The 14,181-nt window shown below is 38.9% G+C and overlaps 1 protein-coding gene across 1 annotated transcript in view; it reads left to right on the top strand.

Annotated features, from left to right (window-relative positions):
- LOC122816494 (glucagon receptor-like) overlaps window positions 1–14,181 on the top strand; it is a 2,063,211-nt gene that overhangs the window by 1,801,284 nt on the left and 247,746 nt on the right. The window contains exon 10 of the mRNA XM_044089325.1: window positions 816–975. Coding sequence (XP_043945260.1) covers window positions 816–975 — 160 coding nt within the window. The remainder of the gene's footprint in view (window positions 1–815; window positions 976–14,181) is intronic.

Raw genomic sequence — 14,181 nt, 5'->3', positions numbered from 1 at the left:
ATTAATGTCACATAAAGGACTATTGCAAGAAATTTCTGCATATGTTTAACTTGAGGAATTCACTTTTTAGTTAAGGAGGGTTTTGTTTTAGAACATAAATATAGCATTAAACTGTATTTCAACTTAAAACTGTGAACTCTTTCTCAATGTTTACATTGCACATCTTGAAATATACGTGAATATGGCTGTGTGAGACTGCAAAGAAAGCTGTGGATTTATTAACTCTTTCAACCAATAACTCGATATTAAAAGACAAATAGAGAAAACAGTAAAGTTTAAGACTGTACTACTTCGTGTTAATGTTTGTTTTGAACTATATTCACCATTCTAAGTAATAGCAATAAATAATACAGTTAAGGTCATATAGACTAATTAGAAACCAGGGTTTATGAAAATACAGCTTTTAATAAGTGACTTTAAGCAAGCTGTCCTTGATTTATTCATCAAAGTACATGTGTGTGTGTGTGTGCATGTGTGTGTGTGTGTGTGTGTGTGTGTGTGTGTGTGTGTGTGTCTGAAAAAAATATGTTTGAAGGCTAGTTAATATGAGAGCCCTTTACCAGGCAGCAATAGTAGAAAATTCCCTTTTTGTCTGATTGGTAGTTAGTTATTATACAATGGTTTGTTTTAGTAATAATTATACTGTTATAAGAAAAACTGTCTGAAAGTCTGAAAGAGCAGTGAACTGTTCACTTATAAGCAGCTGTGGTCATGTGATAAAATCTATAATTTCAAGTGCAACACACTTCTGTTGCTTTACAAACAGAAATGCCTAATAAAGTTTACATCTTGTTTTCTTTCCTTCTTCTGACTAGGCTGCCATTGGTTGTAGGATTGCCCAGGTCGTAATGCAGTACTGTATCCTAGCCAATCATTACTGGTTCTTAGTGGAAGCTGTTTACTTATACAAACTTCTGATTGGAGCAGTGTTCTCTGAAAAAAACTACTACACACTTTATCTCTACCTTGGATGGGGTAAGAACTTAGTTTCCTTGACTTTACTGACATTATATTGCACTAACTGCTCCTTAACCAATGCAATTGGAATGTTTATCCTCATTTAAAATGTTTATACAGTTTAGTTTTAGTGCATTTTGCTACAAATAACAGTGGTGGTGATAAATTTATTCTAATATCAGTTTCTACTGGCCGACACTTACTTTTCTCCTTTTTTCAAGCTGTTTTACTGCCCCATCTACTTGCTTATGATTTATTATGTATTACAATCCTTTTTCATTTTTATGTATAGAGATGCACAATGGCATCTTAGAGTTAAATTATATTACAAACTGCTCATAGGTTCATAGGTTGATACTAGGCTATCTGCCCTAGGGCATTTATAAGCCTAGCCAGAGTGTGTTTGGCTTTTGCCACCCTTTTAGATTAGTTGACTCTGCCTCTGTATAGTAGGTCACAGAAGATAGCCCTTTTGAGGTTAGTTTACTGTGCCTCTGTCTAGTAGGGACACAGAAGAGATCCCAGGGGTAAACCTATGATCTCCCATCCACTCATCAAGATTTCTCTTGAAGAGGGTCATTGAGGGACTCTGCCTAACATGGATTGGGATTTTGTTCCAGAGTGAGGGGACCCTCTGGGATATGAATCTGTCCCTCCAGCATGTCCTATTTATTTCTTTGCTGAGGTTTAAGTCCCTGGAGTGTGTAGCTCTAAGGGATTTGAATTTCCTGAGGTGGAGCATGTCCATTAATTCTGGGTTGGACATGGCTTTATACGTCAGGCACAGATCGCCTCTGAGTAGGCGGTAAGCAACTGAGTAGAGCTGGAGTTTCTTTAGCCTAACTGCATAGGGCATTTGTTTGAGTCCCTTGATCCTCTTGGTGAGGTACTTTTGGGATCTTTCCAGTTGCTGCAGGTGTCGGGTAAGGTACATCCCAAATGGGGCATTGTATTCAATTATGGGCCTGATGAGTGATGAGTAGAGGGGCACAATGACCTCTCTTGATCTAGATGTGAACCCTTTCGTGATAAGGTGGGCTATATAGAACGTCTTTCTAACCACTTTGTCAACCTGATTGTCAAAGGAGAGATTGCTATCTACTTGGGTCCCCAAATCCCTAATTACTTCTTCCTTACTTAATGGATTACCACCTATGTGGTAATTTGTGGGCACTTTGTTTTTCCCAAAGGGGATGACTATGCACTTTTTGGCATTTAGCTTTAGGACATGGCTCTGGCACCAGTTATCTGTCTCTGTGAGACCCTTTTGGAGGATGCTTGTGTCAGTCGGCGAGTCGATTATGGCACCCAGTTTGCAGTCATCTGCGAACTTGGTCAGCCATAGTCCTCCCATGTTAGCCTGTACCTCAGAGAAATATATACCGAACAAGAGAGGTCCCAGGACTGAGCCTTGTGGAATGCCACTTGTAACTGGTTTAGAGTCTGACATGGCACCTGCAATTCTGACCATGTGGGTTCTATCCCTGAGCCAGTTTGCAACCCATCTTGTGACATAGGGGTTGATATTTAAGCTGGTGAGCTTATTTATGATGCCCGAGTGGGGTTTTGTGTCGAAGGCTTTTGTGAGGTCCAGGTAGGCTGTGTGGAATACCCTCCCTTCATCTATGGCCTTGGTGACTGTTTCAAAGAAGTCAACCAGGTTCATAAGGCAAGATCTGCCCTTAACAAAGCCGAATTGGGGAGGATCCAGTGTTTGGAGGTTCCCAATGTCTTTGTTTATGAGTTTCATGATGATACGCTCCATAGCTTTGCAGACCAGGCTAGTCAGGCTTATGGGGCGATAGTTTCCGGGGTCCGTTGTGACACCACCTTTGTGGAGTGGGACCACTGTTGCTGTACGCCATTTCTTGGGTACATATCTTGTAGTAAGGCTGAGACTGAACAGTGACTTTATGCGAGGGTTCAGTTCTTCTTGGAGTTCGTGTAAGACGCAGCCCGGGACACCGTCCGGTCCCATTGATGCTGTGTTTTTTGCTTTGGAGAGGGCAGCTCTCACCTGTGCATCTGTGATGTCAGGGAGGCTACACTCTGTTGGGATAGACATTTGGTCTTTTGGGGGGGGGAGGGGGGAGAAGTTTGCACTGAACCTGTCTGCCAGGATGTTGGCAATGTCTGTGGGTCAGTGTATTTTTTGTCATTTTGAACTAACTCAGAGCATATCTGGGAGTTGCCACCCAGGTTCCTGACATAACTAAAGAAGGCCTTGTGATTATCTTTAGCATCTTGTGCAATTTTTCTTTTGAAGCTGGCCTTAGATGATTTTATGAGGGATCGTAGTTTCTTGCTAGTACTGATCAGAGATACCTTCCCTTTTTGGGATTTTGCTCTGTCATGTAGTAGCTTCCTCCTTCAGTTGTATAGCTTATTTATGGCTGGGGTCCACCAGACAGGTCTCCTGCCTTTGGAGGAATGAGTCTTGGTTTTATATGGGATAGCACGATCCATGCATTCCTGTAGGTGTCCATAGAAAGCATTTGTAAAGGATTCTGCGGTTTGGGCCATATTTTCCACTGGCCCGGGGGCTTTGAAGGATTCCACCTCTGTTTTGAGAAGTGTGAAGTTTACTTTTGTGAAGTTCTTCACCATGGTTTCCTTGGCTGGGGGTGGGGATGGGATATGGATGTCCAGTGAGATTAATTTATGGTCAGATCTTACCAATGAGCGGTATACCTCTAGTATGGAATATAGAGTCCCCATGTTGGTGATGCTCAGGTCCAGTATGTTTTCCCCTCTTGTGGGAGTGGTGACCAGTTGTTCCATAGCATTTGAGTTTATAAATTCTAGGAACCATTGGGCGAGGGTGTTGGGGCTTGAGTAGTGCTCCCAGTCTATGTTTGGGTAGTTGAAGTCACCCAATATAATGGTGTTTGGAGAGACCTTCATATTCTCCAGTGTTTTCAGGAAAGCCGAGTGGGGTTCCTGAGTTTGGGAGGGTGGTCTGTAGCAAGCTACAAACTGAATGGTCTCCAATGCTTCATGCAGTGCCACTAACCTGGAGGTGTGGGTATCTTTGATGAATATGGATACCCCCCCTCCTTTTGTGGTTCGGTCCGAGTTTTGGGGCCGAAAAGCATGGTATGAGGTATAACCTGGTAGTGCTGGAGTGCTCTCGGGAGCCTTGAACCAGGTTTCTGTTACTGCACAGATATCGATATTCTCCATACTGTGGAGAGCCTCGAGTATGTTCATCTTGAGGTTTAGACTTCTGGCATTGAGCAGCATTACCCTTAGTTTCTTTTTCTTTGTGTTGTGTATGGAGGTGGGTTTGTCTTTTGAGCCTTGCCTAAAAAAGGCACTATGGGGGTGGCAAGAGCCTTAGCCAGTATTCGAAAGCCCAGGGGTGACAGGTGCAAGCCGTCCCTAGCGAAGCAACGTGGCTTGTCGAGCATGTCATCCCAGGCTGACAGACACTGGATCCCCTTTGAATGACACCAGTACTTTAGCCAATTGTTAAAATTGATCATTTTGTCTTTATACTGTGGCATCATTCTTGATGAGGGTAAGATGCTACTCAAGGTCAAGATCATACCGGCATGGGCTACATGATCAAAGAGCTCCTCTATGTCTTTTCATGTAGTCCAGGGAGGTACGTCTCAGGTCATTCACACCAGCATGGACAATGACAGAGTCATATTTGTACTTGCTTTGGAGTGACCTGAGTACTTGTGTTATGTGGCGGATCCTGGCACCCGACAGGCAGCTTACAGTGACCTTCTCCTTGTTCAACCTGGTGAGTGGGACGTCAGTGTGTCTGACAATAGAGTCACCTATTACAAGTGTATTAGGTGTGTTGTTTAGCCTTAAGGGCTGTGACTGTGTGGCACACTGACTTTGTGAACTATGTGATACGTGGGTATTGTTGTGGGGTAGCGGTTGCTTGGATGTCTGCTTTGGAGGTCTCTGCTGCTTGGGCAGATTTTTAATTAGACCCTTGAGTATGTTTTTGTGTGTTTATGTGTTTGGTTTTCTGTTGTGATAGGTCTATGTGAGACTGGATTTGTGGTGTGTGTGGTTACCTTCTCCTCCTGACTGACTGCACCAGTACTGGGTTGAGAGAGCTCAGCCTCCAGTTTGGCTATATAGTTGCATCTCTCACATATATTTGAGCTTGTTGGGAGGAGGAGAGGGTGGTCTGTGTAGATAAGGCAGTTGTAACATTGCCTCAAGATTCCCAGATTCACCAGCTGGACTGGAGAGTAAACTCGAAACTGACTTTTGGACATGCCAGAATAGTATAAGGCACTACTTTTTGACTGATCAAAAAGGACCAATAGGGAGCCAAGTACTTAAAGGGAGTATAAGAGGGTGTAGTGCTTTAGTTTATTAGTGCTTACTTACCAACTCAGTTTGTTATACTTTTCCCTATTATCTTCAGAAAATGTTTCTTTTCTTTTTTTTCTTTTTTTTACATATAGTAATCCCAAAATATAACTTTCCACGTTCTGGACGAATGCTTAACATAAGGAAAGAAGTCAATAATTTCCCTACTTATCCAAGAAAAAGAATTGAAATATTGGCTTAACAGAACTGTATCATTTTGAAATGGTTTGTAAAATGCTAAAAAACAATCTTAATGCCTATAATCAACATCTATTAGATTTATTAATCAAGCAACTGATTATATAATGAAATACCTTGATCCCAATTTAAAATAATTAAATTAATGAATGTGCATGTTATTGCATAATACCTTTCAGCAGGCATTGTCAACCCCCTTTGTTCACGTGAATCACATAAAACAGACAGTCGAATTTGGGGTGAAGCACCTCTCCATAAAAACTTGGAAAAATATTTTAATTTTATTACACCTGACTAATTCTGGAGCTGCCAATACATTTTGCAGTTTTAATACCTTCTAGCACCTCAGCATGTACCGTTTAAACATGAAATGCCAACAGTTTTCTATTATGATTAACTATGCAGTTGAAAACCTTTCTGCTGAGTTTGAAAAACATAAAACACAAGTGAAATATAATTTGATGAAAAATGAATGGGACGCTTTATATAAACTGAGTAATAAGAAGGAGATTATTTTCAAACCAGGGGATAAAGATAACAAGTTGGTTTTGTTGCATTATAAGTGCTATTTAAAAATGTGTTATGAACATCTTAATGATACAAATGTGCATAGGATAATTAATATTGAATGTTATCAACAAGTGCTTGTAGAGCATAAAGAACTGCTGGTGAAATGGAATAGACTAGGATATTTTTCACAAAGTGATACTGAAATAAAATTGAACACTATAGGTTGTGAAATGGCAACTGTTTATTGCTTGACGAAGATACATAAACATATGACTGACCCCCCCCCCCCACAGGAAGACATATAGTGTCAGCATGCAAGTACTTTTTAAACAAAATAGGCATTTTTCTACATGGGCGGCTGCGGTGGTGCAGCAGTTAGTGTTGCTGCCTCACAGCAAGAGGTTCTCTGATTCAATTCTCAGCTGGGGTGCCTTCTGTGCAGAGTCTGCATGTCCTCCCTGTGGTCGTGTGGGTTTCCTCCAGGTGCTCCGGTTTCCTCCCACATCCCAAAAACATGCTGTAGGTGGATTGGACACTCTAAATTGGCCCTAGGTGTGAGTGTGTGCATGTGTGTGCCTGCTGTGGAAGGTTGGGCGCCAGGCTGGCAACTTAACACCGTAAAACTCCACTGCCAATCATGAGCGGACAGATGATCCGCTGTGGCGACCCCTAACCAGGAAAAGCCGAAAGAAGAAGAAGGCATTTTTCTACACAATTACTTGTTAACTATAGTTAAAAAACAAGTATCATAAATACAAGATACATTTGATTTTTTGAATAAAATAAAAAACATTCAGTGGGGAAAAATATGTTCTGGTTAGTAATCGATGCTAAAAGTGTATATACCAGTATTAAACACAAATATGGCATAGAGGCATTGAGACATGCATTGGATGATAGTCCTGTATCTATCCATATTATTGAATTGATTTCTGTTTAAAACATAATTTTTTTTTTAATTTAATGATACCTTATAACATCAGCTACAAGGTACAGCTATGGATGCTCCATATGCACCCATGCACGCTAATATTATGATGGGTCTGCTGGAGAATGAATATCTGTATAGAGATGAATTTTTTATTAATAATGTCTCTCATTATTATAGATACATAGATTACCTTATTTTTTTATGCAAAGGGGGTAGAAATCAAGTTAATTTATTTATGTAGAAAGTTAATAATAATAGGTTTGGTTTGATGTTTGAAATTTCAGCCTGTGATGAACAGGTAGTCTTTTTAGACTTAAATTTAAAGGGAATTAATGGTAGAGGTATTTCTACCTTTATACAGAGGACATTTGAAGATACTAACCATTTTCTTCATGACTCTAGTTTCCATTCCCCACATTTACTGACGTCATTACCTTATAGTGAATTTATGAGAATTAAATGCCTTTGTAATAATGAAAATGATTTGGAAATAGAGTATGATAAAACTTTAGCTATGTTCATTAAAAGGGGTTATGAAGCAAACACTCTAAGGGAGGCATTTGATAAAATTAAGATGAAAAATAGGATATATATTAATAGAAGTATAAGTATAAATAATACAGATCATATTGCAGAAGAAAAGAAAATGTATATGGTCATGACATCTGACTTATTAAGTGATAAGGGGTAGTCGCAGTTATAAACAATATTGGGGCTATTTGTTGAAATTTAGGGAATTGTCTGGTCTGTGTACTAAACCAATATTTTCTTTTAGAAAGGGACATAGTATTAAAGATAGATTATTACATAGCAGATTTCAAATTCCATGCCCTAGTATACCTAATGTTTTACATGTTCTAGGTACAGTTCCCTATGGAAAATGTATTTCTTGTCAATATGTAACGCTGAGTTTTCAGTATATTAATGGATGGAAATTCAATGTATTATCAAATTTTTGTTGTACTACTGAATGTATTGTATATGCATTGAAGTGCCCGTGCAATAAGTTTTATATAGGGGAAAGCAAAAGGCTTTCAAACTTCGCTTACAAGAACATGTAAGAAATATAAAAAATTGTAAATATGAAAGCCTGGTTGCACATTTTTTAAAATATCATAATTTACAGGGCACTATTTTAGAACAAATAGATAACAGTAATTATTATGATGTTAAAAGCAAGCTTCTATATATAAGGCAGCTTTGCTTATTTTGAAATTTGGGACTTTAAATCCTGATGGTATGAATGTTTCTTGTAATTGGAAAGTTTTAATTTAATTGTTTAATTATGTAATTTATTACTTGATCGATTTATTAAGTTGTATATAAGGTGTGATTTAACAAGGATTCTAAATTCCACTGAAGGCAGTATATGCTGAGGGGCTAGAATGTATTAAATCTGTTTTTTTATCCTGGACTGGATTGTCGTGTTTGTTTTATATTCTCTTAGTTCGTGTTGTTTTGTACATTTTGCAGTTTGTTTACTAATCTCAGTTCCATCCAGTTTCTTCACATTTTTAATAGTATTATAAGGGATGCGTTTATATGCTGAAGATATTTGTTTACTAAATTTATTCTTAACTAAATAAGCATTGTTAAATAATTATTTAGAATCTGCAGTTTTACATTTTCTCTCAAATGTTATTCTCTTTTCCATTTTTTTTACAAAGCAGGATATTTTTATCATAATTAATGGCAATTAATGTATGTATTGTTATCAATTGTTTAGTAAATGGCTGAAATTGAATTTGCAATTTCTTTTTAGCCAAAATTGCCAGGGCTTAATAAATAAGTAAATTGTAGCTTTAAAATATTCCCTTTATATCTAAAGGAAATATCACTATCGCCATTATTATTCCAGCATTCTTTAATGTTATTAGCAATCTCATCACAAAAATATTGGGAGCTAAAACATTTTCTTTTTGATTCTATATATCATTGCTTTATAAATATAAAGTTAACAACCAAATTATCAGGAAAAAAAGGCAAATAATAAACTGTAAAAAAATCACCATATATTAAAACATCAAAAAAAGAAAGGAAAAATATATCAGAGTAGATAATATACCTGTATGGGAAATATGAGTCTAGTTCATTTACCCATATAGAAGCTGTATGGCTTATGCTTTCAAGAAATGACTGATATCCTAAAAGAGGAGTACATACAGATATGGTTGTGATGCTGGCACTATAACTACTTACAACCTGCAATTACTCTATCTTTCAAACCAGAATAATGCTTCATAATTAGAAGATTTTTTAACAATGATCACACCCCATCATTTTTGTAGTATCAAACTTATTATGCACTGCTTTTATCGATTTGAGCTTTTTTCATTATAGAACTACTTTGCATCTTAGAAATATATGTTTTCTGTAACAAAAAGATGATTTCTTGATGTCAAGCAATTTACTTCATAAACATTCTCAAGTTAGCTAATGTACATTAGCTGACAATATGTTCACAGATATTATTTAATAAAAAAGAAAAATATATAAATATACCTTAATTTGAGGGATCCACTTTCTTTAATGAAAAAAATCAGAAAAATCCCATTACCATACTCATGCATGAAAAGGGGGAAATATCCAGAAACTGTAAAGAAAAGGAGAGAGAAAAATGAAAAATAATCCAATTTTAAATGAAAAAGTACATTTTGATAGCAAGTCCTGAGAAAAAGAGAGAGTAAAAATCCAGCTGCAATTCCTGGAAAAGGGAGCTTATGTAACTCCAAGTGCAGTAAGTTCAAACGTAGCTTCAGTCTGAGAAGAAAATATCAATGATTCAGACATCAAAATTATCCTTAACTTGGCAGAATAAAGAAACAAAGACATAATGTTCTTTACCCGTAGTTTCTCTTGGATCTCTGAAAAAGCACTCCATAATTTTATTACTTCATATGCCAAATCTACATATGCTGATATAGTAGCACCTACAATAGAGACAAATCATTTCTTTATCATGGTAGAAGTAACCCATTCTTCATCACAACTTTTCATAAACTTCACAAATATAGGATGAGAAGTACCATTTTGCATTTGAAAGGGACCTGTATGGTGCTATTAGTCCAAATCCATAACAGAGACATCTACTTCAAGTAGGGACTGAAATATAATTTGCAATGTTGTCTTTAAACTCTGTAATTTATCCCATTCGTCATCATCATCATCATCATCATTATCATAAAACCATTTTTCCCATCTTCTCCATGGGGTAGAGGTGTTGTGCTAACAGTCACCATCTCTCATGATTCAATGCTACACTTCTGCCTTCTTCGACACTTATGTCTGACTGTCGCAGATAGCAAACCATCCACCTCTTTGCTGGATGCCCTCATTTCCTCACACCTTCTTCCTGCCTGTTCTATAATCTTCTTCACCAGTTTGTCTTCTGCTTTTCAGCACACATGCCTGAACTACTGTAATCTGTTCTCTTTGATAGTTTCTGCAAATGGAGCTACTTTGGCTTCTACTCTTATGTCCTCATTTCTTCATCTGTCCCACAGTGTGCATCCTTCAACCTGTCTCAGACACTTCATCTCTGTCACCTCTAGCCTCCTCAATTGCTATGCCTTTACTGCTCAGGCTACTGTATCATACAGTAGTACAGATTGCACCACTGTTTTGTGTACCTTACTTTTCAGCTTCTTTGGCATTCTTCTGCCATATACTACACCTGACACTCTATGCCAGTTGGCTGCAGCTCCTCTGATTCTAGCTTTGACCTCTTCATTCAGACTTCCCTTCTCCTGAACAACCTCTCCCAGACACTTGAAGCTATTAACCTGTTCCACTATCTTCCATTCTATCTCAATTTTCAGCTTTTTCTGATTTCCCAAATTTGCTGCAATTACCACTGTCTTATCTGTACTAAGTTTCATCCCATGTGCCTTCAACATTGCATTCCATTCCTCTATGCTTCGTTGAAGATTTTTCTCAGAGTCTGCCTATAATGCTGCATCATCTGCATGCAGCAACTTTGTTGATCTGTCCTTTCCAACCTGTTTGCTAATGTAGTCCATCAGCAGTGTGAACAACAATGTTCTCGGAGATGAACCCTGATGCACACCCACTCTCACCGGGATCCCCTCCATGAGACTAAACACTGTTCGTACTTCAGTCATTGGGGCCTTGTACATAACCTTCACTAATTCTACCAATATTACTGCAATACTGTCTAAGTCAACCTTCTTGGGACTTTGTCATATGCTTTCTCCAAGTCTAGGAATGCCCAGTTGGTCTTTTTCCTCATCTCTTATCTTCTTCTCAACTATCTGTCTCACTGCAAACATCAGGTAAGTTGTGCTGCATCCTGATCTGAATCCAAACTGCTCATCTCCCATCTTACTTTCTACTCTGTGTATCCATTATCAATCACCCTCTCCAGAACTTTCATGCAATGTGACAGGAGTTTGATACCTCTGTACTGCCACAGTTGTGAACATCCCCTTTGTTCACTGGCACTAGTATACATATTCCCAATCATCTGGAATATGCCTTTCTCTCCATGCTGCTATAAGTAACCTCAGGCACCATTTCTCCCCTATCTCACCCAGTATCTTTATCACATCTGCTGTGCCCTCGTCTGATCCAGCTGCTTTCTCTGACTTCATTTTCCTTAGTGCTAGTCTTACTTTTTCTAGGGTGGGCTCCTCTTCTTCTCTTATTGTATGATGTGTTGTGTCTGAGATAATACAGCTTCTGTGGGGTTTTCTTCATTCAGAAGCTGCTGAAAGTACTCCTTCCATCTGCCTTGATGTCCTGTGGACTGATGAGCAAGGTGTTGCTGGTATCCCTTATGAAGGGTGTCTGACAATCCTCTTCATCTTTCTGTCTTTGCCTTACAACCTAATATAGTTTCTTTGTGCCAACTACTGTGTCACTCTCCAGAAGTTGGTAGAGTGCCTCCAATGCCTTATTCTTTGCTATTGCAACTCCTTTCTTAGCTTCTTTGTTAGCCAACCAGTATTCCTTCCTAGACTGGTCTGTCTTTTCTATCTCCCACTTTTTCCTGCACTCCTTCTTTGTTTTGATGGCTTCCTGGACTTCTGCATTCCACCACCAGCTTTCCTTATGTACCTTATTTCCATATCTGGCTCATCCACATATCTGCTCTGTAGTCCTCACACATGCTGTTTTGAGGTGCTGCCATTCTTCTTCAATTCCACCTATTTCCTTCTCTTCTTGGGGTATTAGGGCCCTGAAAATTTCCCTGAACTGTTGCACTTTCTCTCCAGTCAACTTCCAGGTCTTCCACCTGGTCTCTGTTGACTTTAGAGTCTTCTCTGACCTTTGATTGCAGCTGATTGTGCCAACCAATGGTTTATGGTGTGGGCTGATTGTTTCACTGGGGATGAGATTACAATCACTGATTCTATACCAGTGCCCTTTCCTTACTAAGAGGAAGTCTACCTGAGTTGTATGTTGGCCAGTCTTGTATGTGATTTTGTGACTGTATGCTTTTCTGAACCATGTGCTGGCTACTCTCAAGCCATTTGCCATACAGAAGTCTAGAATAGCCTCTCCTTCTTTATCCCTGTTACCCCACCCATGTGGACCTGGACAGTCCTCACATCCTATTCTGTCTGTCTCAATATGTGCATTCAAGCCGCCCATTATCAACATCAGTTCATGGTGTCCTGCTTTATCTAGTAGGTCTTGCAACAGCTGTATGAATGCTGTCTTTTCATCACTATCACAACCCTGCTGTGGGGCATAGGCTGAGACAATGAATACTGCTCTATCATTACACTGGAGTCTGATTGCCATAAGTCTGTCACTAATTCTGATGACACCCCTCATTGCCTTCTAAAGCCTGTCTCTCACCATAATTCCAACACCATTTCCAGCCTGTATTCCTCCTGAATAGTAGACTATGAATCCCAAACCAAGTGTCTTTCCTGCACTGCCCTTCTGTCTTGTTTCTTGGATACATAGGATGTCCAGCCTCCTCTGTACCATCATGTCATCCACTTCCAAGCTGCATTCTGTCAGTGAACCTACACTGAGTGTAGCAATTCTTAGTGCATGCTTGGTGGGTTGATTGCATTTACATTCAGCTTTCACCCAACAGAGCTATCCCAGGTAACACAGGCTGGGCAACTGGACACCGGACGGCCAGTAGGTTATTAACCTAGGGCTGTTGGGCTTTATGGTGGGCATACACACTGGCCAAAAGGGGCACATAGACCCCTCCCACTGTTACCATGGGTTCCTGGCGTAGGTCGAAATAGGCCAGCTCCTCAACCCACTTTTCACTGGCAAATACCCATGACCATTTTGACATTAGTCAACATGACCGAATCACCTAGAGCCACATTTTACATTCATCAGGAATTCCACTAATTCCTAGTTTTTCATTTGGCTTTTAGTTTGAAATTCTTTCAGATTATTTTGTAAACTACTTTGACCTTTCTTTATAATTTCAATTTTATTTTTAAAGGGTCTATATAACATAATCAAAATTCCAAAATATCAAACACCATAAGTTTGAACTTGGAATTTCGAAATGTGATAACATCGAACAGTCAGAATAGCAAATTTTTTTCCCAGGGAAAAAATTTGCTGTTCCAAGAAACATACACACAACACAAGCACACCAAAATAAATAATCCACACACATACACATAACAAAACCTTACTTCTAACCCTACACAAAACCGTACATACATTCCTGTCTATCCACTAACCTTAACCCGCATCCTAACCCTAAGATCCGTAACTATCGCACACGTACCCTAAGGAGCTATACACAAACAAACTAAATAATGCACACACATACACTTAACAAAACTCTACTTCCAACCCTACACTAAACCGTACATACATTCCTATCTATCCACTAACCTTAACCCGCACCCTAACCCTAAGGTCCGAAACTATCGCACACATACCCTAAGAAACTATACACAAACAAACTAATTAATGCACACACATACATTTCACAAAACCCTACTTCTAACCCTACACTAAACCATACATACATTCTTACCTGTCCACTTGCCTTAACCTGCACCCTCACCCTAAGGTCCATAACTATCGCACCACAGTGAAGGAAATAGCAAAGCCATGGAACGGCCCACTAAAATCTTTCCCTAGGTAAGAATTCGATGTTCTGCGGCTTTGCTATTTTCAGCCTTTGATGTAGTGGTGTCAATATTATAACATTCAAAGTTTTACAACTTCGATGTTATAATATAGACCCATTTTTAAAACATCCATTTCAATTTCATGGTGCTGAATTTATC

The sequence above is a fragment of the Protopterus annectens genome, chromosome 12.part0, assembly GCF_019279795.1.
Source record: "Protopterus annectens isolate FY-2018-M chromosome 12.part0, PAN1.0, whole genome shotgun sequence".
NCBI lineage: Eukaryota > Metazoa > Chordata > Ceratodontiformes > Protopteridae > Protopterus > Protopterus annectens.
This window is presented reverse-complemented; position numbering and strand designations above follow the sequence as displayed.